At 45.8% G+C, this 23,545-nt stretch overlaps 1 protein-coding gene across 1 annotated transcript in view; it reads right to left on the reverse strand.

Annotated features, from left to right (window-relative positions):
* Positions 1-21,547: 21,547 nt before the first annotated feature.
* Positions 21,548-23,545, reverse strand: part of NUDCD3 (NudC domain containing 3) — a 94,769-nt gene continuing 92,771 nt past the window's right edge. Inside the window, exon 6 of the mRNA XM_046669125.1 lies at positions 21,548-23,252. Within this exon, the coding sequence (XP_046525081.1) occupies positions 23,142-23,252 (111 nt within the window). The 3' untranslated portion in view covers positions 21,548-23,141. The remainder of the gene's footprint in view (positions 23,253-23,545) is intronic.

Below are 23,545 nucleotides of genomic sequence, written 5' to 3' on the forward strand. Positions count from 1 at the left end.
GAACAGGCCTTCTTTTTTTTTTTTTAAAGATTGGCACCTGAGCTAACATCTGTTGTGAATCTCCTTTTTCTTCTTCTTCTTCTCCTTCTTCTTCTCCCCAAAGCCCCCCAGTACATAGTTGCATATTCTAGTTGTAGGTCATCTGGTTGTGCTATGTGGGACGCTGCCTCAGCATGGCTTGATGAGCGGTGCCCTGTTCATGCCCAGGATCCGAACCGGCGAAGCCCTGGGCCACCGAAGCAGAGCGCGCGAACTTAACCACTCGGCCACGAGGCTGGCCCCAGGCCTTCTATCTTAAATTCCTTTAGACATTTAGGGAGAAGGTCGAAGTTCTTTCAGAGTCTTTTGTTCTTAAAAATAATCAAGCCAAAGAGACATGTTTGGGGTGGCCAATTCTGATCCCCCACAACCTCTTCAGGACCCAGAGTCCCCTGAACCCCCAAGAGAAACTGCTGGGGGCCACACCCTGAAAACCACACTTGTCACTTTCTTCATTGTGTTAATATTAATAATACTAATAATAGCTACCATTATTGGCAGGGAGCTAGAAGGAGTACATTCGGAAGTGTCAGAATCAGGACTTGGTGGCCACTGCAAGTGAGAAAAGAATTTAGGGGACCAGGGCTGCATGGCCACTCCTGCTTCGGGTGTCAGAGTGGAGGGAAAACAAGAGAGAGGAACAGGTTTGAGGTAAAGACATTAAGTTCCATTCAGGACTGTCGAGGAAAGGCCCCTGGCACCACCACCTACAACATCAGGTGAAGATGGGCCCACAGGCCAGAGCAAAGATGAGAACTGAAGGTACAGACCAGAGAATCATCAGAAGAAGGCGGGTAGAAGCCACAGCCTAGTAAATGTCTGCAGGAGGAGAGGTAAGGGGCAATCATGGATCTCCAGGGGAAGCCAGCATTGAGGAGATGGTCTGAGGAAAGGGGTGAGCAAAGGGACCAGAAAGAGCAAGCTGAGGGGGAAAGAACAAGGAGAGAAGAGCATCCTGGAAGCCAGGGTTGAGAAGTTCCCAGGCAGAGGCTGGCCCAGTGGCATAGTGGCTAAGTTCACATGTGCTGCCTTGGCAGCCTGGGGTTTGCTGGTTTGGGTCCTGGGCGCAGACCTACACACCACTCGTTAAGCCATGCTGTGGCAGCATCCCACATAGAAGAACTAGAAGGACTTACAACTAGCATATACAACTATGTACTGGGGCTTTGGGGAGGAAAAAAAACAAAAAGTGAGGAAGATTGGCAACAGATATTAGCTCAGAGTCAATCTTCCTCACCAAAAAGCATACCTTAAAAAAAAAAAAAAGAAGTTTCCAGGCAAAGAAATGTCACTGGGGTGGTGGGGCCAGAGGTTTGTGTGCAATGGGTCAAGCGGGGGCATGGGGCAGGGGAGTGGAGACACAGACTGCCTTCTCCATCAGGAAGCTTACTTGTGACTTCCACTACTAGACCCTATGGGTTAGCTGATACCAGACTAGCCTTTTCACCATAAATAACCATAAAACTGGACAAAATGTATGAACAGCTGTTCTCAGGCAGTGGATGACAGAGAGTGAAGACTGGAATCCCCTGGAGAAAGACAACTTAGAATTGCTCAACTCTTGCCTACGGACAGGCACAGAGTGCTGGAACACAGAGGTCACACAGACCTGAAGATGTGGAGACCAGACTTGGGGCAGTAGAAGCCATGGGAATGCATGGGGCAGGACACAGGGGAAGAGGAAGCTGTGTGCAAGGTCCCCAAACTCCATGTGGGGAAGTGCGAGTGCTCAGTTGACAGCTAGGCTGTGTGTACACAGTGCAGGATTGGTTTCTGTCAAATTAGAGGGCCTTGGGAAACGCCTCAGATTTTCCAGGATCTGCGGTAACAGAGCACAAAACCAAGCCTAAACAAGTTCCAGGTCATCAATCAGAGAGTGAGCTAGCTACCAAAACAAGAGTCAGCATTCTTCAGAGGAAGTTAACAGAATCTTGGGTTTCACAACATATTAGCCACAGTGTCCAGTATTTAATAAAAAAATAAGAGAAAATGAGAATAATAAAAAAAAAGAGAGAGAAAATGACCCAGGTGTTTGACTTAGCAGACTTTAAGGCAGCTATCATAAACATGCTCAAAGAATTAAAGAAAGATATGGTTTAATCAGTGAACGGATTGGAAATCTCAGCCCCAAAATGGGAGATATGTGTAAATACAGATCAATAGAAATGATCTAATCTGAAGATTTGGAAGTCAAAAGGCTGAAGGAAACTGAATAGGGCCTCAGAGACTTGTTAACAATATAAAATGGGATCACACCTGTATAATTGGAGTCTCAGAAGAAAGGGTGGGAAATTGAGGCAGAATAAATATTTGAAGACACAATGGCCAAAGACTTCCCAAATTTGATGAAAGACATCGATTTACATATCAATAATCGCAACAAACGCCAGTCAGGATAAACATAAAAAGAACCACATTGAGACACACAAAGTTCTGAAAACCAAAGAAAATCCTGACAGCAGCCACAGAACAAAGACACGCTACTTTCAGGGGAACAATTCTAAGAACTATAACTGACTTCTCACCAGAAACAATGGGAGCCAGACGGTAATGAAATGATATCATCAAAGAGCTGAAAGAAGAAAACTGTCAACCAAAAAAATTCTTATCCAGCAAAAACGTGCTTAAAAAGTAAGGTTGAAACGAAGACATTTACACAAATGAAACCGAGAGAGTCCACTGACAGGGGACCCACAATACAGTCAAGGCTACCGCAGTCCTTGAGGTCAAGGGAAGTGACCCCAGGTGGTGACTCAGATCTGCAGGAAGGAGTGAAAAGCAGGTGGGGAAACTTGGCAGACACAGCTTCACCCATGTGATGGAAGGGGCACTGCCAGGGGCAAGAGAGATGGACGTACAGCATTATCACTGCATCATTTATGAGGAGATGCGGGGGGAGCAAGAGCCATTCACAGGGCGGCTGGCCTGAAGTCTTCAAAACTTTCAAGGCCTAAAAGGCAAGGAAAGACTGAGGAATTGTTCTAGGTGAAAAGAAACTGAACATACGGCAGCTAAATGCCACACTGGATCCTGGACTGAATGCTGGGCCTATAAAGGACACCACTAAGGCCGCAGGAGACTCTGCATGGGGTTCTTGGGCTGGATGGTGAGGAGGAACAAGGCTAATCTCCCGATTTTGCGGTTGTGCTGTGTGTCCACAGGGGAGGACCCTTGTTTTGCACAAGGGCACGAAGGGAAAATGAAGAATCAGGGTGGCAGTTTATTACCAAAGGAGCCTGAAAAACATCAATAGAGAGAGAAAGGCTTGTATGGCAGGTGCAGTAAAATGTTAACAATTGGGGAATTTGGTTGAAAAGTATATAGGAGCTTTTTGTACTATTTTGCAACTGTAAATTTGAGATTATTTCAAAATAAAACATTTTAAAAAGCAGCAGCTTCCTTGAGGCAAGAAGGAGGAAGAGAGGGCAACAGAATGGATCAAAGTTCAAGAAGGATAATTATTTTTAATAATTACTTTTATTGAGGTATAATATATATATATATACAGAAAAATGCACAGATCACAAGTTTCCAGACACAATGAACTTTCACCTTCACCCAGCTCCCAGGTTAAGCAACAGAACAGCACCTGCCTGTCTCCTGTCCTCTCCCAGTCACAGATGCAGCCACTTTGTGACCTCCACCAACAGAGAGTAGCCTGGCCTGTCTGTGAGGTTTAAACAACTGGAATCGTGAAGCATTTTCTCTTTTGTGTCTGGCTTTTCCCTCTCAACGTTATGTTTGTGATATTCAAACATGCTTCTGTGTCTAGGGATAGCAAGATTTTCATTGCTGTAACATCTCCAATCATTTATGCTCCCCTTATGCTGTTACGAACATCCTTGCTCATGTCTTGGTGACAGCATGCATGCATTTCTGTTGGCAAATACCTAGAAGTGGAATTTCTGGGTCTTTGGGTGTGAGTACATGCACCTTTAAGGATGCTGCCAAAGTTTCCCAAAGTGGTTGTACAAGTTACATTCCCACCAGCACAACACAAGAGTTCCGGCTGCTCCACAGTCTGGCTAGTTACAACACTGGTGGTGTAAGATTTTGAAGGTGGGTGTGTGTTACACTGTGGTGTTAACTTTCACTTTCCTGATAATTCAAGGGTAAGTCCAATCTCAAATATTTTTGGACCATTTGGATAGCCCCTCTTGTGAAGTGCAGTTCATGTCTTTTCCCCATTTTTCTACGGGTTGTTTGTCTTTTTCTTACTGATTTGTAGAAGGTCTTTATATATTCTGGATCAGAGTCCTCTGTCAGATATATGCCCTGCAAGTATCTTTTGCGACTCTGTGGCTTGCCTCTTCGTCCTCTTGCACATTATTAACTGCATCTTTTGGCAAATATAAGTTCTTAATTTCAATGTGATCAAATGTATCAATTTTTTCCTCAATGGCTGTGCTTTTTTATACTCTATGTAAGAAATTACTGCCTACCCCCAAGGCCATAAAGATATTTTCCTGTTTTTTTCTACAGCTTTATTGTTTATCCCTCAGAATTAGTTCTACAATCCTTATGAATTAGGGGTGTATGTGTATATATTGTAAAGTAGGCATCAAGACTTTTTTTCCCATACATGTATTCAATTCACCCAGCAAAAATGTTGGAAAAGACTCTTCTTCCCCGATTTGTAAGCAAGTGTTAACTTTGGTGTACGTGTGTGGGCCTGTTTTGAGACTCAGTTCAGTTCCCTTGGTCTATTTGTCCTTGACCACGGCCACCCCAACAATCACGGCAGCTTCGCTGTGAGGCTGGGTGCCAGCACAAGCCGCCCAGCTCGCTGCTGCCATTCCTCTGGTCCTGCAACTCATCTTTGCTGTTCTGAGTCCTTTGCAATTTCAGGTGATTTTAGAATCAGCTTGTCAATGTCATACACACACACACACACACACACACATAACTGCAGATATTTTGGGGGAGTAATGTGCATTATAGCTCAGGTTGCAGAGAATTGAAATCATTTCAATATTCAATCTTCCAATCCACAAACGTGGTATTTTCCTTCCATTTATTTAGCTGTCCTTTAATTTATCTCAATGAAGTTCACAGCTTTCTGTGTAGAAGTTTTGCGTGTCTTTTGTTAGATTACTAGGTATTTGATGTTTTTAAAATTCTCTTGCAAACGCTAATTCTTAAAATATTTTTAATTGTTGCTGGTAAATACAAATATAATTTTTAAAAATTAGCATTATAGTCAGCAACCTTGCTAATTTCACATATTAATTCTAATAAGTTGACTGAAATTCCTTTGGATGTTTTATGTAGCCAATAATGTCATCTGTAAGCAATAATTATTTTATTTCTTCCTTTCCAAGCTTTGTATCCTTTTCTGCTTGCCTTCTGCACGCCTAGGCCCTCCAACACCACACTGAGTAGTGTGATTATGGCGATCCTTGCCTCATTCGGAATCTCGGGGGGGAAGTTTTCAATATTTCATCATCATGAATGTTTTTTGTAGATTCTCATTAACAGAATGAGAAAGTTCCCTTCTACTCCTACGATATGATCTGAATAATCTGAATCCTTTGTGTTGAAACTCAAGGCTGAACCACGTGATCAGTTTCTGTAACATTCCATATGCACTGTAAAATAGTGTGCATCCTGTCAGTATTGGCTACGGTGTTCTGTGTATATCAAATATGTCATTTGTGAATTGTGTTATTCAGACCTTCTCCTCACTGAGTTTTTGTCTGCTTGTTCTCCCATATATTAAGGGAGGTAAGTTAAAGTCTTCCACTATAACTCCCAATTTTTTTATTTTTCCTTTTAGTGTTGTCAATTTTTACTTTCTATATTTTGAACTTACATAATTAGGTTTATACAAAATTCTAAATCTTTTTAATATTTCTGGTGAGCACACCCTTTTATCATTATGTCCCTCTTTATCTTTAGTTATCCTTATTTTCTTAATATTTATTTTATCTAGTGTTAGTATAGCCACATTCACTTTCTTTTGTGTGCAGTGAAGGGTTAACACATCAGACTTGGTTTGCCCAAACTCTGCACTTTCCAAGAAAGGACTGACCCTTGACTGGCTTCTGGGAAATAACTTTTGAGCCCTTAGAATAGCCTGCCTAAAATAAGAGTGTTTTTGTATGCCTGAGGCCTTGAGCCATGCTGTACCGTTTGAATAGTGTTATGAACTTAAATGCGTCCCCCCAAAATCCATATGTTGAAACTCTAACCTTAGCACCTCAGAATGTGACTGTGTTTGGAGATAGGGACTTTAAAGAGGTAATTATGTTAAAACGAGGCCATTTAGCTGGGCCTCAGCCCAATATTACCAATGTCATTATACAGACATTAGGACATACAGAGAGACACCTGGGATGCTCACGCACAGAGGCCATGAGAGGACACAGAGAGAAGGCAGCTACCTGCAAGCCATGGAGAGAGGCCTCAGGAGAAAGCAAACCTGCTGACACATTGATCTTCCTGTCTCCAGAACGGTGAGGAAATAAATTTCTGTTGTTTAAGTCACCCCTATCTGTGTTATTTTGTGATGGCAGCCCCAGCTGACTAATACAACCAGATAGCTTACACTAATGTGACTTGAGATGCATGACTGAGGCCCTGGCGGGGCTGCAGCAGCTTGACCTCTGGAGGCTGCAGAATGAGTAGCCATGGTTAGTCATGCAGATAATGTGATGGACTCCCAATAAAAACCCTTGACACCGAGACTGGGGTGAGCTCCTTGGTTGGCAATGCTTCATACCTGTTGTCATACAATGTTGTTGGGAGAATTAAGTGTGCCCCATGCAGCTTCACTGGGAGGGGCCTCCCGGAAGCTGACGCCTGATTTCTCCCAGCCTCACTCCACACCTTTGCTTATTTTAATCTATCTCCTTCTGCTTCAATAAACTGTAAGTGTGAGTGTGAGCTCTTCCAGGTCCTGTGAGCCCTTTCTAGTAAACCACCAAGCCTGAGAGTGGTCTTAAGGACCCATGAGCACATGGTTTATATTTTTCCATCCCTTTATTGTCAAACTCTCTTCATCTTTATGTTTAAGGTGTGCCTCTTGTAGCAACACACAGTTGAATTTTTTTGTTTTGTTTTGATCCAATCCATCTTAGTCTTCTACTTGGAGCAATTAGTCCATTTACATTTAATGTACTTCCTGATAGATTTGAGTTTATCCCTATTGTGTGAATTTATGTTTTCTATTTATCCCACCTGTTTTACATTCTTTTATTCCTCTCCTTTCTTTTTTGAATTAAGTATTTTTTCATTATTCTACCACCTATCTGTTAGCCTATTAGCTATGCAGTCCTTGGCTATTATTTTTATTCTTCTTTTAGAGGTCACTCTTAATGACAACCTTCACCCTTATTAGGGTCAATCATAAATTAGTACTTTTTTTTTATCACCCCTTTCCAGAACTTAAAACACTCTGTTACCATTTACATCCTTCCCACATCTTTGTTATTGTCATGCACTTTATTTTTACACATATTTTATTTTTCTTTCCCTGAGTGTGTTTGTTGCCTGAGCCCTTCACTCATTTATTCAGTGATATTTATTGCTTCATGGGGAGGGCAATTATTGCTTAGAACCAAGAAATACATTACGACGTAAATTAATTTATAAACTTTTAGTTGAAGCAATAGTATTTAAAGACTGGATTTCAATTGCAAGAGCTAAGTCTTTTGGGAAAGAATAGGTTTCTTTTTCTGTTTTCTTTTTTTGGAGGAGTAAAAATTAATTCAGTAGATTAAGTAGGAAGTACTACATGCAGGGAGGGAAGATTAAGGACAAAAGAAGAAAGGAGAGCAGAATATGACCATACGGAAAGAGCTAGACCTTGTTTCCTCTTTTGTCTTTGGCACAGCACAAAGGAAGGGCTCAACATACACATTTCTATTTTTAAAAAATTTTATTCTTTTTTACCACTATCCATCATCTATTTGCTTATTTGCTCAATCCCAGTACACATGTGTAGTGGTATCAGAATTGTTAACTTTGTACTCCCACGGGTTGACATATATTTTAACCACGGAAAGCATTACCATTGCTGTTTTATAGACTCAATATCCATTTAGATTTATGCTTCCCATCCATTGCTTTTTATTTCATCCTGAATTTCCATCTTTCTATCTGGGATTAGTTTTTTGCCTGAAGAACTCCCTGTGCTTTTTTTTTTTTTTTTCTTTCAGTGCAGGTATTCTGCCAATGAAGAATCTCATTTTTTTAATTTTTATTTTTTTTCCTACAAAGGTCTCTATTTCACCTTCACTTTTGAAGGATATTTTTGCTACAGAATTCTATAGAATTCTAGGTTGATAGTTACTTTTTCCAGCACTTTAAAAATGTTATTTCATTGCCTTCTGACTATTCATTTGTATCAAAAAGTCTGCTATGTCTGATTGTTACTACTTCGAAGTTACTTTGTAGTTACTTCTTTTTACTCCAGCTCCTTTAAAGATTATCTTTGGGGGGCTGGCCAGTGGTGTAGTGGTTAAGTTTGGCATGCTCTGCTTCAGTGGCCCAGGTTTGTAGGTTCAGATCCCAGGCATGGACATACACCACTCATCAGCCATGCTGTGGTGGCAACCCACATACAAAATACAGGAAGATTGGCACAGATATTAGCTCAGGGCTAAGCTTCCTCAAACAAAAAAAAAAAAAAGGGAAAATTGGCAGAAGATGTTAAAAAGATTATCTTTGCATTATTCTGCTTGCGGTTCATTGAGTATCTTGAATCTGTGGGCTGATGGCATTCACTTATTTTTAAAATCATCAGCTATTACGTCCTCTCATACTTCTTCTGCTCCATTATCTTTCTTTTCTCTTTCTGGGACTCCAGTTGTACATATTTTGGAACTTTCAACATGTTCCATGTATCTCTTACACTCTTCTGTATTTTCCATCTTTGTGCATCAGCTTTCATATTTTCTACTGTCCTGTCCTCTACTAATCCTATCAATCAACTTCCACTAATCCTCTCTTCTCTTGTGTCCCATCATAAATCCCTTGATTGTATTCTAAATATCAGTTACTCTGTTTTCCCTTAGCTCTAGAATTTACATACATGTATTTTCTCTATAGAAATTCTTCATCTTGTCATCTATTTTCTTTAAAATATTAATAGCAGTTATTCTAAAGTCTGTCTGACAATTGCAATATCTGTGTCCATCTGAGAATTTTTTTCCTACCATTTTTTTCTTGGTATGTCTAATAATTTATAATTGAATGTTGGACATTGTCCATAAGGTCTCTGGATTTATTACCTTTTTCCAGAGATGGTTCACCTTATCCTCTGGGGCAGCTAGTGTGTGGGCAGACTACCTTTATCCAAAGTAACATGAGGCAGGACTGCAGTCATTATGCTGCATTCTATCTTTGGTTCACACCATTCCTAGGGTGCTGCCCTCCCATGCTCCAACTCAGATCCTGAACCTCCACTGATGTCTCTTCATAACCATGAGATTGTTGAAAACTCCACTCAGCTTTTCTTGGACGTTCTTATTAGCTTCTTGGCCTCTTATCATGTATCTTTACTGTCTAGGCAAATGCTTCAGGGGAAAAGTCTGAGTTTGGGGCTTCCAGCTTCTTGAGTCCTGGCTAATTTGTCAGCACTAATTAATTATATAATTAAAATTTTCTTCCCTTCTCCATGAACTTGATGAAAGTTCTAATGGCTTCTTTGCCTCTTAGCAGTAGTAACCCTATGCTCAGATTCCCAGCCTCTGTCTCTAAGTCAAGAATCAGTAAACACCTGGAGGGACAAGTGATGTGCAGAATTGTCACATAATATATCAGATCACCTTTCTCCAATTTTTTTTTTTTCTTTGGAAACTTGGCTCCTCAATTCCTGGTTGCCTGCAGCCATCTGATACCTTTGAACCATTTTTTTCACCTGGATTTTCGAGTTGTTGTCAGTTGGGGCAGTGGTCTGCCCAAGTACTCCACCATAGCTGGATGTGGAAACTCAAGGAAGGGTCATTTTACAGATGGCATAAAATTAGACGTGTTTCTAGACAGAATAAAATGAACACATGAAAATAATGATGACAGCTCCCCCATATGGAGCCCTTATTATGTGCCAGACTTTGTGCTAAGTGGTACAGATGTTACATCATTGGATTTTTACAGCAACCTCATGGAATAGGTACTGTGTCAGTTCCCATTTTACAGATGTGGAAAATGAGTCTTAGAGAAGTAAATTAACTTGTCCAGGTAATCTATCTTCCCCTGGAGTCAAAATACATAGAAAAAATTTGAAGTTTCTTATTGTGACAAAATATATATGTAACATAAAATTTGCCATTTCAACCATTTTAAGTGTACAGTTCAGTGGCATTAACTACATTCATAATGTTGTGCAACCATCACTACTATTTCCAAAAGTTTTTATCACCCCAAACAGAAATTCTGTAGCCATTAATCAATAAGTCTCCATTCCCCCACCCTTCAGCCCCTGGTAACCTCTAATCTACCTTCTGCCTCTATGAGTATGCCTATCCCGGATATTTCAGATAAGTGAAGTCATTACTATTTCTCCTTTTTTGCATCTGGCTGATTTCCCTTAGCATAACGTTTTCCAGGTTCATTCATGTTGTAGCATGTATCAGAAATCCATTCATTTTTATGGCTGACTGACATTCCATTGTGTGGATAGACCACATTTTGTTTATCCATTCATCAGGTGATGGACATTTCAGTTGCTTCTACCTTTTGGCTATTATGAATAAGGCTGCTAGGAACAATGATGTACAAGTATCTGTTTGAGAACCTGTTCTCAATTCATTTCAGTATATATCTAGGAGTGGAATTGCTGGGTCATACGGTAATTCTACATTTAACTTTTTGAGGAACCACCAAATTATTTTCCACAGCAGCTGCACCATTTTACAGTCCCACCAGCAACATATAAGAGTACCAATTTCTCCACATCCTTGCCAACATTTATTATTTTTCTATTTTTAAAAAAATTATAGCCATCCTAGCATGTGTGAAGTGTATATCCTTGTGGCTTTTGCATTTCCCTATTGACTAATGATATTAGGCTCTTTCCATGTGCTTGTTGGCCGTTTGTATTCCTACTTTGAAGAAATGTGTATTGAAGTCCTTTCTCACATTTTAGTTGGTTTGCCTTTTTGTTGAATTGTAGGAGTTCTTTCTACATTCTGGACACTAAACTCTTATTTTCTTCCACTCTTTACATTGCATTTTCACTTTCTTGATAATGTCTTTTGATACACAAAAGTTTTTAACTGTAATAAAGTCCATTTTATCTATTTTTTTCTTTCGTCCCTGGTCTTTTGGTGACATATCTAAGAAACCAATATCAAATCCAAAGTAGTGAAAATTTGTTTTCTTTGAAGGAGTTTTATGCTTTTAGCTCTTGTATTTAGATTCTTGACCCATTTTGAGTTAATTTTTGTGTACGGTGTGAGGTAGGGGTCCAACTTCATCCTACAAAACAGATAAATTCATAGAGACAGAAAGTAGATCAGCAGTTGCTTAGGCCTGATGATGTGGGTGGGATGGGGAGTGACTGCTAATGGGTATGAGGTCTCTTTTTGGGGTGATGAAAATATTCCAAACTTAGTGGTGATGGTTGCATAACTCTGTGAATACACTAAAAACCACTGAATTGTACACTTTAAAAAGGGCCAATTTTATGCTGTGTGAATTATACCTCAAAAAAGCTGTTATTAAAACAAACAAACAAAAAGAACAGCTGGTGGCCCGTAGGAGGGGACAGGCCTGGCAGCCCCGCCTCCTGCTTCCAGGGGAGCAAATGCTGCCCTCCCGTGGCCTCCCATGGCTGCCAGCCAGACTCCCGCGCTGCCAGGGTCATGTTCTAAATCAAACACGCAGCCCAGGCCCAGGATTCTTTCTCTTCCACAGTGCCGCATTTTAGGTAACAAAGGGTCTTCTTATATCAACTTTTCTCCACTTTGGCCCCAAGCCCAAATGCTGCTGCTCTTTGATTCTGGCAGATCAACCCCAAGATGGAACAGGCCACCGCCGGCAGCCCCTGCATTTGCCTCTCTCCCTGGGGAGAGACAGAAGCCCAGAAGGAAAGGCAGGAGCACGGGCTGGCCCAGCAGATCCCTGGATGAGGCCAAGGACCAGCTCCACCCCGGGTCCCCTCTCTGCAGAGGGTGCTGGGACTCAGCCTGTCCCTTGGCATGAACAGAGCTGGCCAGGTGTCTGGGGTCTCCCCACAGCTGGGAAAGCCTGGGGTTGGGCACGGGCTCTTTTGCTGACAAGCCCACCTCAGGCTCCAACTGGGATTTGAGCATCTAGACTCATGAACAGCTTCTCAGGAGTCCAGATTTGCACTGGCTGGTTGCATGTGGCCTCTTCGTGGGTGCTTTTGTGTGGGGTGGGGGGATAGGAAGTTCTCTCTGTGCATAACTTGGCAAAGCTCCTGGACATGGAGTGACCAGACTTGGAGGGGTGGGAGCTTGGGGCAGGAGTGTCAGCTTCCTCTGGTGGCACTGTTAGCAGAGGCCCTGGAGAGGTGACCCTGGTGGCCTTCCTGGCCAGGGGACATTGATGACAGGGGGCAGAAAGGAGAAGATGGCAGGCACCGGGTGAGGGCTGTGGCTGATAGACTGCGTAGAGATCCCTGGTGGTCCCTCAGTGTGACTGAGGCCCTGGGTTGGCAGCAGAGGGCTGGAGCCAGTCCAGCTTGTGCCACTGTTATGTGGACCCCAGTGGGCCTCTGCCCAGGAAGTCCAGGCTCCCCCAACCAGATCCCGAGGGCCCCGAGCCCTCTTTGACCTCCTGCCTCCCAGCAGGGTGGGGGCCAGAGGAAGCAGAGTGCAGGACTCGTGGGTGCAAAAGTGGGGTCAGGGAGGAGGTCCTAAAACTGTCCTGGTGAGGACTGGAGGGTCCCCAGGAGGGCTGTGCACAACCCCCCTCTCTTGGCCACAGAACCCCGAGGGCCCCGGGCAGCCCTGCATCCCCCTGTCTTAGGTGCTTGCAGCTCTTCACCTGGATTCAGCAGCCATCTGGCCACTGTAGACCTGTCTTGGCATTTTAATTACAGTCATCAATATGCCTCCATTGGCTGTGGCCACATCAGCAGTTCCTGGCACTTCTGTGTGGAACCGTCAAGAACCTCTGCCTCGGCTCCCCAACCTGGCTCCTAGCCCCCTCCCCCACCCCTCCAAGGCTCGTAGTCCCCTAGGGTTCCGGGCCCCCAGTCCCACCCCTCAGCTGGACATGCTCCCTGCTCACCTCCACCCTGCCATCTCGGAGGTCAGGCCCTACACAGAGGCATCCGTGACTGATGAAGCGGGAGTACTTTCCCCTAGAAGATTCCCTCAATGGTGTCCAGGCCACCTGCCTGCCTTGTCCCTTCGGCCTTAGGACCTCTGCCCAGGACACACAGCTCACCGTGGTGTCCCCCTGTCCCCAGCCCACCCAGCCAGTCCCTGGCCCCTCCACAGTTTGGGCGTGACATGCTCCCTGCCTGTCCATCAGGGGGCTAATAACCAGGCTGTCCCTGTGGAAGGCGACAAGCAAAGCTCCTGTGCCTCCTCTCAGACCCGGGCCTGAAGCTGAGAGTCTGATTCCCAGGAAAAGCTGTTCAGCCAAACTTAGAACAAAACAGCAATTCTGGGGTTGAACTCTACCTAGCAACAAGATTAGCAGCTGATTTTGCAAAGTGGTATTTTTATCCCTAGGACTGGAATGGCTGAGAAAAGTGGCCTCCTCTTGCACCACCTGAGGACCCCACCCCTTCAGATGCTCCTCCTGGCCCCAGGCCAGGCTCGGCTTTCCCTTCTCCAGAGCCTTCCCTTCTTGCTTGCAGGGGTCTCTGAGCCCTAAGGGTGGGGAGGGGGATCCTGAGAGCCTCCAGAGAAGAATGGCAGCCCCCAGGTCCAAGAGGAAGCCTTCGACCGATGCTGGCGCTCAGTGGCCCGAGTCAGCCTGCCCTCGTCTCCTCACTACCTCTTCCTTTTCCTCATCCCTCTGTCTCCACATCCCAGAGACTTTGCACTTTCCATGCTGTGTCACAATGGCCCCTGGCCCTTTGTGCCCCATCACACAGGGAGGTCTGTGAGACCCTACTGCACGTGGCTCAAATGGCGGCGAGCTCTTGATAGCCGCTGGGATAGACCCAGGGATGCTCTGGGTCACTCTCCCAGCTCTGCTCTGCCTGCCTTCTCGCCACCTCTCACAATAATCAGAACCTTCCAGCAGCCTAAAGCCCCAGTGCCATTTGTGTGGCCTGCCATCTTCCAGGCTGTCATCTAGGAACCATCGTGGTTCCTGGTTTTATAGAGAAAATATTGTGATGGCAAAACCTCCCAGAACTGGACTTCCAGTTCCAGGGCAGGATGTCGCAGCTCCTCCTCCTTGGACATAATCCGACCTCCGTAAAAGAATCCTGAAAGCTAGAAAGGAGATGGCAGACAGGCTAGGGCCCTCAAGACTTGAGATCAACATGCTGTGCACCCATGGGTTGTCTTTTCATCTCCCACGTTCCCCGGGGCTGGGCACAGAGGCCTGCAACTCAAGCTGCCACCAGGCATCGACTAAACAGATGGACAACAGGAAAAGCTGCTCTCTTGCCAAAGGACAGGAGAGGGGAGGCCCAAGAGGGCTGATACCCAGGGGAGGCAGCGTCATGGAGCCCCGTGTCTCCCCGCCTCCATCCAGTGCCATGCAGAGCCCCAGGCCCACTTGCACAGCCAGCACCACTATGCAAGGATCCTGAAAACTAAAGACTGGAACCACAACCTGCAAAAGTAGGCCAGAACCTGTGTGTTAAACCTAAAAAGGGTGACTGCCTGCGAAAATAGAAGACTTAAACAGGATTGAGACTCTCCAAACCTAATAACCAAAATATCCAGGATACAATCGAAAACTCCTCAGCACACCAAGAACCAGGAAAACTACAACTCAAATGGGGAAAGACAATCAACTGATGACAATACCAAGATAAATCAGGTGTTGGAATTATCTGACAAGGATTTTAAAGCAGTCGTCATAAAAATGCTGCCAAAAACAATTACAAATTCACTTGAGACAAATGAAGAAATACAAAATCTCAGCAAAGAAGTTCTGTTTCTTTTATCATTAAAAAAGCAAATATTTTCTATAAAATAAAAATTATTTTCTACAAGGTAAATGTTATATCTGTTTTGTTGAGAGTTTTTTATCATAAATGGATGTTGAATTTTGTCAAATACTTTTTCTGTATCTATTGAGATAATGATAGGGTTTTTTATCCTTCATTTTGTTAAAATGGTTTGTCATATTGACTGATTTTTGGATGTTGAACCATCCCTGCATCCCTGGAATAAATCCCACTTGATCATGGTATATGATCCTTTTAATGCATTGTTGAATTTGGTTTGCTATTATTTTGTTGAGGATTTCTGCATTTATGTTCTTCAGGGATATTGGCCTGTAATTTTCTTTCCTTGTAGTGTCTTTGTCTGGTTCTAGTATCACAGTGTTGCTGGCCTTGTAAAATGAGTTTGGAAGTGTTCTCTCCTCTTCTTTTTTTTGGAAGAGTTGGAGAAGGATTGGTATTAATTCTTTAAATGTTTAGTAGAATTCACTAGTGAAGCCTTTGATCCTGGACTTTGTTGAGAGGTTTTGATTACTGATTCAATCTCCTTACTAGCAATTGGTCAGTTCATATTTCCTATTTCATCATGATTCAGTCTTGGTAGGCTGTACATGTCTAGGAATTTACCTATTTCTTCTAAGTTGTCTAACTTGTTGGCATGTAATTGTTTGTAGTAGTCTCTTATGCTCCTTTGTATTTCTGGGTTATCATTTGTACCATCTCTTTTATTCATGACGTTATTTATTTGAGCCTTCTCTCTTTTTTCCTTGGTGAATCCAGCTAAAAGTCTGTCAATTTTGTTTATCTTTTCAAAGAACCAGCTCTTAGTTTCATTAATTATTTCAATTGTCTTTTTAGTCTCTAGTTCGTCTATTTCTGCTCTGATTTTTATTTTCTTGCTTCTACTAACTTTGGGCTTTGTTATTCTTTTCTTAGTTCCTTTAGGTGTAAAAGTAGATTGTTTAAGTTTTTTGTTTGTTTGTTTCTTGAGGTAGGTCTGTATAACTATGAATTTTCCTCTTAGAACTGCTTTTGCTGCATCCCATAAATTCTGGTATGTTACATTTCTGTTTTCGTTTGTCTCAGAGTATTTTTTAACTTCATTTTTTATTTCTTCTTTGACCCACTGGTTGTTCAGTAGCATGTTGTTTAATCTCCACATATTAGTGAATTTTCCAGTTTTCTTCATGTAATTAATTTCTAGTTTCATACCACTGTGGTCAGAAAAGATGCTTGATATGACTTCAGTTCTCTTAAATGTATTGAGACTTGTTTCATGGCCTAACGTATGTTCTATATTGGAAAATGTTCCACGTGTACTTGAGAAGAATGTGTATTCTGTTGCTTTTGGATGGCATGTTCTGTAAATATCTGTTAAGTCCATCTGGTCTAACATGTCACTTAAGGCCAATATTTCCTTATTGATTTTCTGTCTGGAAGACCTATCCATTAATGTAAATGGGTTATTAAAGTCTCCTACTATCATTGTATTGCTGTCTATTTCTCCCTTTGGGTCTGTTAATATTTGCTTTATATTTAAGTGTTCCTATGTTGGGTGCATAAATATTTACAAGTGTTATATCCTCTTGTTGGATTTACCCCTTTATCATCATGTAATGCCCTTCTTTATCTCTTATTACAGTCTTTGTTTTAAAGTCTATTTTGTCTGATATAAGTAAAACTACTCCTGTTTTCTTTTGGTTTCCATTTGCATGGAATATCTTTTTCCATCCCTTCACTTTCAGTCTGTGTATCCTTACATCTAAAGTGAGTCTCTTGTAGGCAGCATATAGGTGGGTCTTGTTTTTTTATCCATTCAGCCACCCTATGTCTTTTACTGGAGAAATTAGTCCTCTACATTTAAATTAATTATTAATAGATATGTACTTATTGCCATTTTGTTAATTGTTTTCTGGCTGTTTGGTAGTTCCTCTGTGCCTTTCTTCTCTTGCTCTCTTCCTTTGCAGTTTAATGACTTTCTTCAGTGGTATATTTAGAGTCCTTTCTTATTTTGTGTATTTACTACAGGTTTTTGCTTTGTGGTTACCAGGAGGTATACATATAACAACTTATATCTACAATCATCTATTTTAAATTGATAACAACTTAAGTTTCCATTCTAAAGCTCAAAATTTTTACTCTCTCCTATTTTATGTTTTTGTCTTTGCTGAGGAAGATTAGCCCTGAGCTAACATCTGTGCCAATCTTCCTCTATTTTATATGTGGGTTGCTGCCACAGCATGGCTGACAAGTGGTGTAGGTCTGCACCTGAGATCCAAACCCATGAACCCAGGCTGCAGAAGCGGAGTATGCTGAACTTAACCACTAGGCCATAGGGTCAGCCTCCTATTTTATATTTTTGATGTCATATTTTACACCTTTTTATCTTATGTATCCCTTAACTAATTATTGTAGATACAGTCATTTTCCTACTGCCTTTCCAGCTTCTAGAGGCTGCCTGCATTCCTTGGCTCATGGCCCCTTCCATCTTCAAAGACGGTAATGGCCAGTCGAGTCTTTCTCACATGGCATCACTCTGACACTGACTCTTCTGCCTCCACTTCCACATTTAAAAGACCCTTGAGATGACATTGGGTCTACCCAGATAATCCAGAACAATCTTATTTTAGAGGCAAATAACTAACTCCTTCATTCCATCTGTGACCTTAATCCCCTTTGCATGAGATAGTCACTGGTTCTGAGGATTAGGACGTGAAAACCTGTGGGGCTGTCATTCTGCCTATTACAGCACCAAATGCGTCAAGGACACAGAGATGCCAGATCTTCTACACTGCCAGTGAGGATGTGAAATGGTGCAGCACTCAGAAAAACAGTTTGACAGTCTTATTAAGTTACATGTGCACTTAAACATGTGACCCAGCAATTGCCCTCCCATTTACCCTAAAGAAATGGAAACTTAAGTAGGCACAAAAAAATCTGTACACAAAAGTTCATAGCAGCTTTATTTGTAATAGACAAAAACTGGAAGCTATCCAGATGCCCTCGGATGGTGGATGATTAAACAGACTGTGGACCCTCCATGTCCGGGGCATACTATTCAGCAATAAGAAGGAATGAATCTCTGACACAGCAACTTGGATGAACCTCAAGCAAAGCATGGTGAGTGAAAAAGCCAATCTCAAAAAGATACGTGCTGCACAATCCAATTACATACCACTTGTCAGACAATGTGATTGCAGCAAGGGAGAATAGATGAGTGGTTTCCAGGGCTTAGGGATGGTGGTGCCTATAAAAAGTCTTGTGGTGACCCAACACTTTTGTGTCTTGGTTGTGGCCACAGGTACATGGAGTCACATGTGATGAAACCACATGGTGCTGCACATGCACACACGTGTTTGCAGACAGTGGACTCAACGAGATCTGTGTGTTGCACTGACGTCCATTCCCTGCTGGGGTGTTGTACTGCAGCCACTGTGGGGGCTAGGTAGAGGGTGCATGGGACACTTCACAACTTCTCTCGACCCTGTAATTATTTCAAAATAAGTTAAAAGTGAGTCCCAGACGTGTCTAGGATGATGTTTGTCCAGGTGTTGAAGACAGCCCCTGGGCTCTTGGGAGGCTTCCCCCTCCAGCTCTCTCCCTACCCTTCCCCAGCTCTGTGCTCTCCAGGCTCCTGCCCTCCCGAGGGGCCAGCCAGTGTGAAGGCAGGATGAGAGTGTGCTCAGGTCACCTCGTGCCCTCCCTGCCCTGGGACCCTCATGTGACTGCAGTTCCCCTTACCAGGCTCTGCTCACACTGTCCACCGCCTCCCCCTCATCCATCACCATCTCTGCGGGGCCCCTTGACCTGCCACTATCAACAGTGGCTCCCTGAGTCCCTCAGGCTCTTCGTGGAGCGCAGCACATCTTTCCTGCCAGGGCCCACTTGATGGAAGTTCAAACTTGGGATCCCCTGAGCTGAGTGGAAACAGGTTAGGACTGGAAGGAACTCGCCCAAGGATACAATGAGGGAGGGGCAAGGTGGGCCAGGGTCTGGACCTCAGGCCCTGGGGCAGCAGGTGCGTCAGTGAGAGGTACAAATGACCGTACAGGCCATGCTGGCTTGATGCTTGATAAGACTTGGTCTAGGGCAGAAGGAACAGCTAATCCATCCAACACCACCAGGCATATAAACTACAGCACCGCCTGTGACCCTGAGGCCACAATCCCATCACCCGGAGGAGTTCCCGGGGCTGCTGTAACCAACTGCCACAGACTCAGTGGCTTAAAACACCACAAACTTATTATCTTTAGTTCTGGAGGTCAGAAGTCTAAAATCAATAAGGAGAATCCATTTCTTGCCTTTTCCAGCTTCAAGAGGCTGCTTGCATCATTGGCTCATGGCACCTTCCTCTATCTTCAAAGTGCATCGCTCCAAACTTTGGTTCGGTGGTCACATCTCCTCTTGATTCTCTTGCTCCCTCTTATGAGGACCCTTGTGATGACACTGGGCCCATCTGGAGAAACCAGGACAACACCCCCATCTCAGGATCCTTCACTTAATCCATCCACCAAGTCCCTTCTGCCACGTAAGGTCACATTTCACAGGTTCCAAGGACTAGGAGGTCTTTGGAGGCTGTTGCTCTGCCTCCCACTCTGCCCCACTCCTCCTTGGAGCAGGAAGAGGGATGGAGGAGGGGGAGGGGACTGAGAAGTGGGAGGGAACAGAAGAGGAGGAAGGGAGGACGGAGGGCACCAGGCCTGGGACTATCCTCCCATGGTGGGGGTCCTTGAAGGAAGGCGGGGCGGTGACATGTGTCAGGGTCTCCGGTGGCCGCATCATGAATGTCCACCATAGGTGGGTGGGGGCCGGGGGTTGCAGGTGGATGGGGGATGATCCTGGGCTCAGTCTCGCTCGTTGGGGAGAAGGGTCTGCACAACTCCAGGCCAGTGTTCTCCCTGGTGCTGACCCCTCATGGGTGGGATTCCCAGAGGGGCTGCAGGCACCATTGGCCTTTCCCACTGAACGCTGGTCATTTTGCAACTGAGGCACTGGAACCAGGCCCTCTTTACTTCCCTGTGGCGGCCTCTGGCTAGACCAGGAGGTGCACCCAACTGTCCAGGTGTGGAAGCAACAGGGAGGGGTGCGGCAAGGTGGGGGGGTCTGTGGGGTCACAATGCCCCTGGAGGGGTCAACAGGTGGTTTTGTGAGATCTGTCACCCTGCACACCTGGGCTCAGGCCTGCTCCTTCCTGCTGGCACCAGCTTCGAGTTTCCTGGTGGAGCAAGTGGTGGACCAAGGTCCTAGGGACCACACACGGTGGGCTGGGACTCGCTGGGGAGATGAGGGAGAGAGGCTTGGGAGGATGGGAGGGCAGACACGCAGAGGCTGGCGGGGGCTCTAAGGGGCTGCCCTCCCTGTCCCCCTCTGGCCCCCTCCCCAGCTTGCTCCATCCTACTGGAGCCCTTGGGAATTTGGGGTCAAATCTAAGGCCTGACCCACACCTGGGGTGCACGGGGCATGGGGGCTCTGCCTGGCCTCCTGAGTCCATCCCCAGTCCTGAGGGCCTAGGTCTTTATATTTATGCCTTATCTGGGCCACTAACCCAGGTAGTTGGGGGTTCCAGAGGCCAGTGCTGCTTACAGCAGCCATAAACACCTGTGACCAGCATTAGCGGCCAGAGAGCGCTTACTCAGGGCTAGCCGGGTTCTGCGCCCACAACTCTACTCTCTCTATTCATGGAGATGAGCCATCCCATCTCGGGCTGAGCTCACTGCCAGCTGGCCCACCCCAGGACCAGATTGAAGGTGGTTTGGGTCTGTTCCCCAAGCTGTGTTCTGGGTGGTCAAGGTCTTTGTAAGGCAGCTGCCGCCTCCCAGACACATTTCCACATAGAATACTCTTGACTGTTCTCCCTCCGGCACGTTTTGGGGACAAACTGTTGAAAGACAGTGCCCCTCCTTCCTGGCAGCTTATTTCTGGCCTGGGAGTTTGCTTGGTAAGGCCACCATTCAGCCATCTAAGTATTCTTCATTCATTCAAGAAATGCTTATCAGGAAATACGGGCTAGGCTCTGCCCACTGAACCCAGCTCCTGACACAGCAAGGGGACTGAGGAAAGGGATGCATCAGACACCTGTGGTGCCTGGCAGGGGTGCAGGCAGACACGTGAGCCCAGTGTTCCAGGACGAGTGCAGGAAAAGGGGGTGCCGAGGGCTCTCCAGCTGAAGTGTTCTGAGTCCTGTGCTCATCTTGGCTTTTCAGAACCTGCTGGCAACGGATGTAAGTTGCACAGCTACAATCCTTTTTTCCTTACTAGGAAAAAAAAAGCTTACTAGATTTCTGAAAGCTGTGTGAAGTCTCACCAATGTGCAGGTGGGATGGGAAACATCTTCAGGAGATATGTAGGAATGCCTCATCTTGGCATTTGCTGTGTACATGGGCCCAGTACCTCATGGCTAGAATTCTGGCAATGACCACACAGACACAGAACTTGGCAGTGAATGTCATACACAGACAGAGAGATGCTTAAATACAGTTTTATTGCAAACCAACACTGGAGACGCGGCAACTTCGCAGGTGGGCACCCTGCTTTCTGCAGACCTCAGCTGATGGAGCTCAGGGGCCAATGTGCTGCTGTCGTGTCTAAAGAGAGAAAACAGGTAGAGTGCACCAGCTCCAGGGCCTAGGCTGGCAGCAAGGAGCAGAGGATGTCCGCAAGACAGCAAGGCTGACCCGTAATCAGCCATGTGCGACCAGCAACCCCCCAGCCTGCCACTCCCAGACACGGTACACTGCTGTTACAGTGGGCAGGGTGGGGAGAAATGCAACACTGAAAATAAAATCAGGCGAGAGGAAGACAACTGACAACGGAGTCCACAGCTCCCAAAGTCTCCCCAGTAGCCAAGTGCCGGTGCGCCACACCCCACCTTGTCACTCCGGAAGACCCCACATGGGGTGGCCGGGGGGATAAGACATGTGAGAAGGGTTCTCAGGCAGACGCCTGCCATGAGACCTTTTGCCATGTGGGACGGACATGAAAATCCTAGGGGCCCTGAAGAAGGGTCTTGGCAGCTCCATGGGCAGCCTCGGTGATGACTGTAGACAACAGAGCTGTGTCCCCTTGGCAGTACTCCCACCAGCCACCTCGTATCTGCACCTCCAGCAATGGCATCAGAGTGATCAGGGACTCAGGGATGCTTCTTACAGGGCTGTCAGCCACCCTGTGAGTCAGACTGCAATGAAGGTGGCAGTCTCTGGAAGGACCACCTTCCAGACAGGGCTCCTCCTCCCCCAGCCCAGTGGACAGAGCCCACAAGGGCAGGCTGCAGGGTGTGGAGACCTGCAAGGTGACCACCCAACAAGGCAGCCCCGTGGTCCTGGTGACACGTACACAGGGCCCTCTAGGATTGGGGTGGGGGCTCCAGGTCCTGGGAGAGCGGTGGGAACAGAGCTGTGAGCTCCGCGCAGCGTGATCTGGCCTCAGCCGAGAAGGGACCAGGGGCCGTGGTCTCCTGACAGAGCCTGGCCTGGCGCACTTGGATGAGAATCAGTCCCACAAGAGGAAAGTGCCAGGTCAGGTGGGAGCAGGGCCACCCAGTCAGAAGACAGACAGATCCTGCTGTGCCAAGCCTGAGGCCACGAGACTTTCTCTCAACATCCAGAACTCCACTTTCTGCTGCTCCACGACGAGGCTGAGGCAGGCGCTGGACACTTACAAGCAGAGTAGTGAGACCGCACATAAACGCACCCAGTAAGATGTCACGGCTGAGGGTTCCCCAAACTGCCCAGGAGAGCGGCCCCTCCGCCCAGCTTCAAAAGCCGGTCTCACACTCATGCCCCGCCCCCTACACAAGAAAAGCAAGCAAAGCGCAAAGAGCAGCAGGCAGAGCACAGGTAACGGGGGCGACAGGGGCCAGAGCTATGTCTGCTGGGACGGCCCTTGCTCTCCAACACCCTCTCGGCCCACCCTGCTCTGGAACAGTCTGGAGATGCAGGGAGGGGCAGAGATTGGGTTCACCCTCGAAAGAAAGGTTGGTGAGGGTGAGCCAGACAGTGAGGCCCAGACAGGAGGGAGCCCAGGCCTGCCGCTGGCGAGGGCTTCCTTTCCTTCAGTTTTAAAACTGCACAGCCCCTGGGGAGATGTTGAACATGGCCGGGTCGAATCGCTGGCCTCGGAAGGGAGAGCCTTCAGCATCCCACCCCTTCTGCAGCATCTCATGGACTTTCTACAAACAGAAAACAGACAGACAGGTTAACATCCCAGAGCAGGACTCCGCTCTGCTTCCTCCAGAGGGGGACCTGCCTGGGGTGACTGCGACTGTCTGCCAGCCTGTGCTCCCCACATGCCGATTCCACCCCATCTTGTACCCAGCGAGCGCTGGCTGCCTTCCTGGTTCAGCTGCTGTTCCTCCTCACCAGGAATCTCTGTCCAAACTCCTAATGGCCTGAGGGATACAGCCCACGGGCCAGCTGAGGCGCAGGGGGATGAGCCTGCTCCCTTTCCCCAGGGAGGAGACTG

Source organism: Equus quagga, chromosome 8 (assembly GCF_021613505.1).
Source record: "Equus quagga isolate Etosha38 chromosome 8, UCLA_HA_Equagga_1.0, whole genome shotgun sequence".
NCBI classification, from domain to species: Eukaryota; Metazoa; Chordata; class Mammalia; order Perissodactyla; family Equidae; genus Equus; species Equus quagga.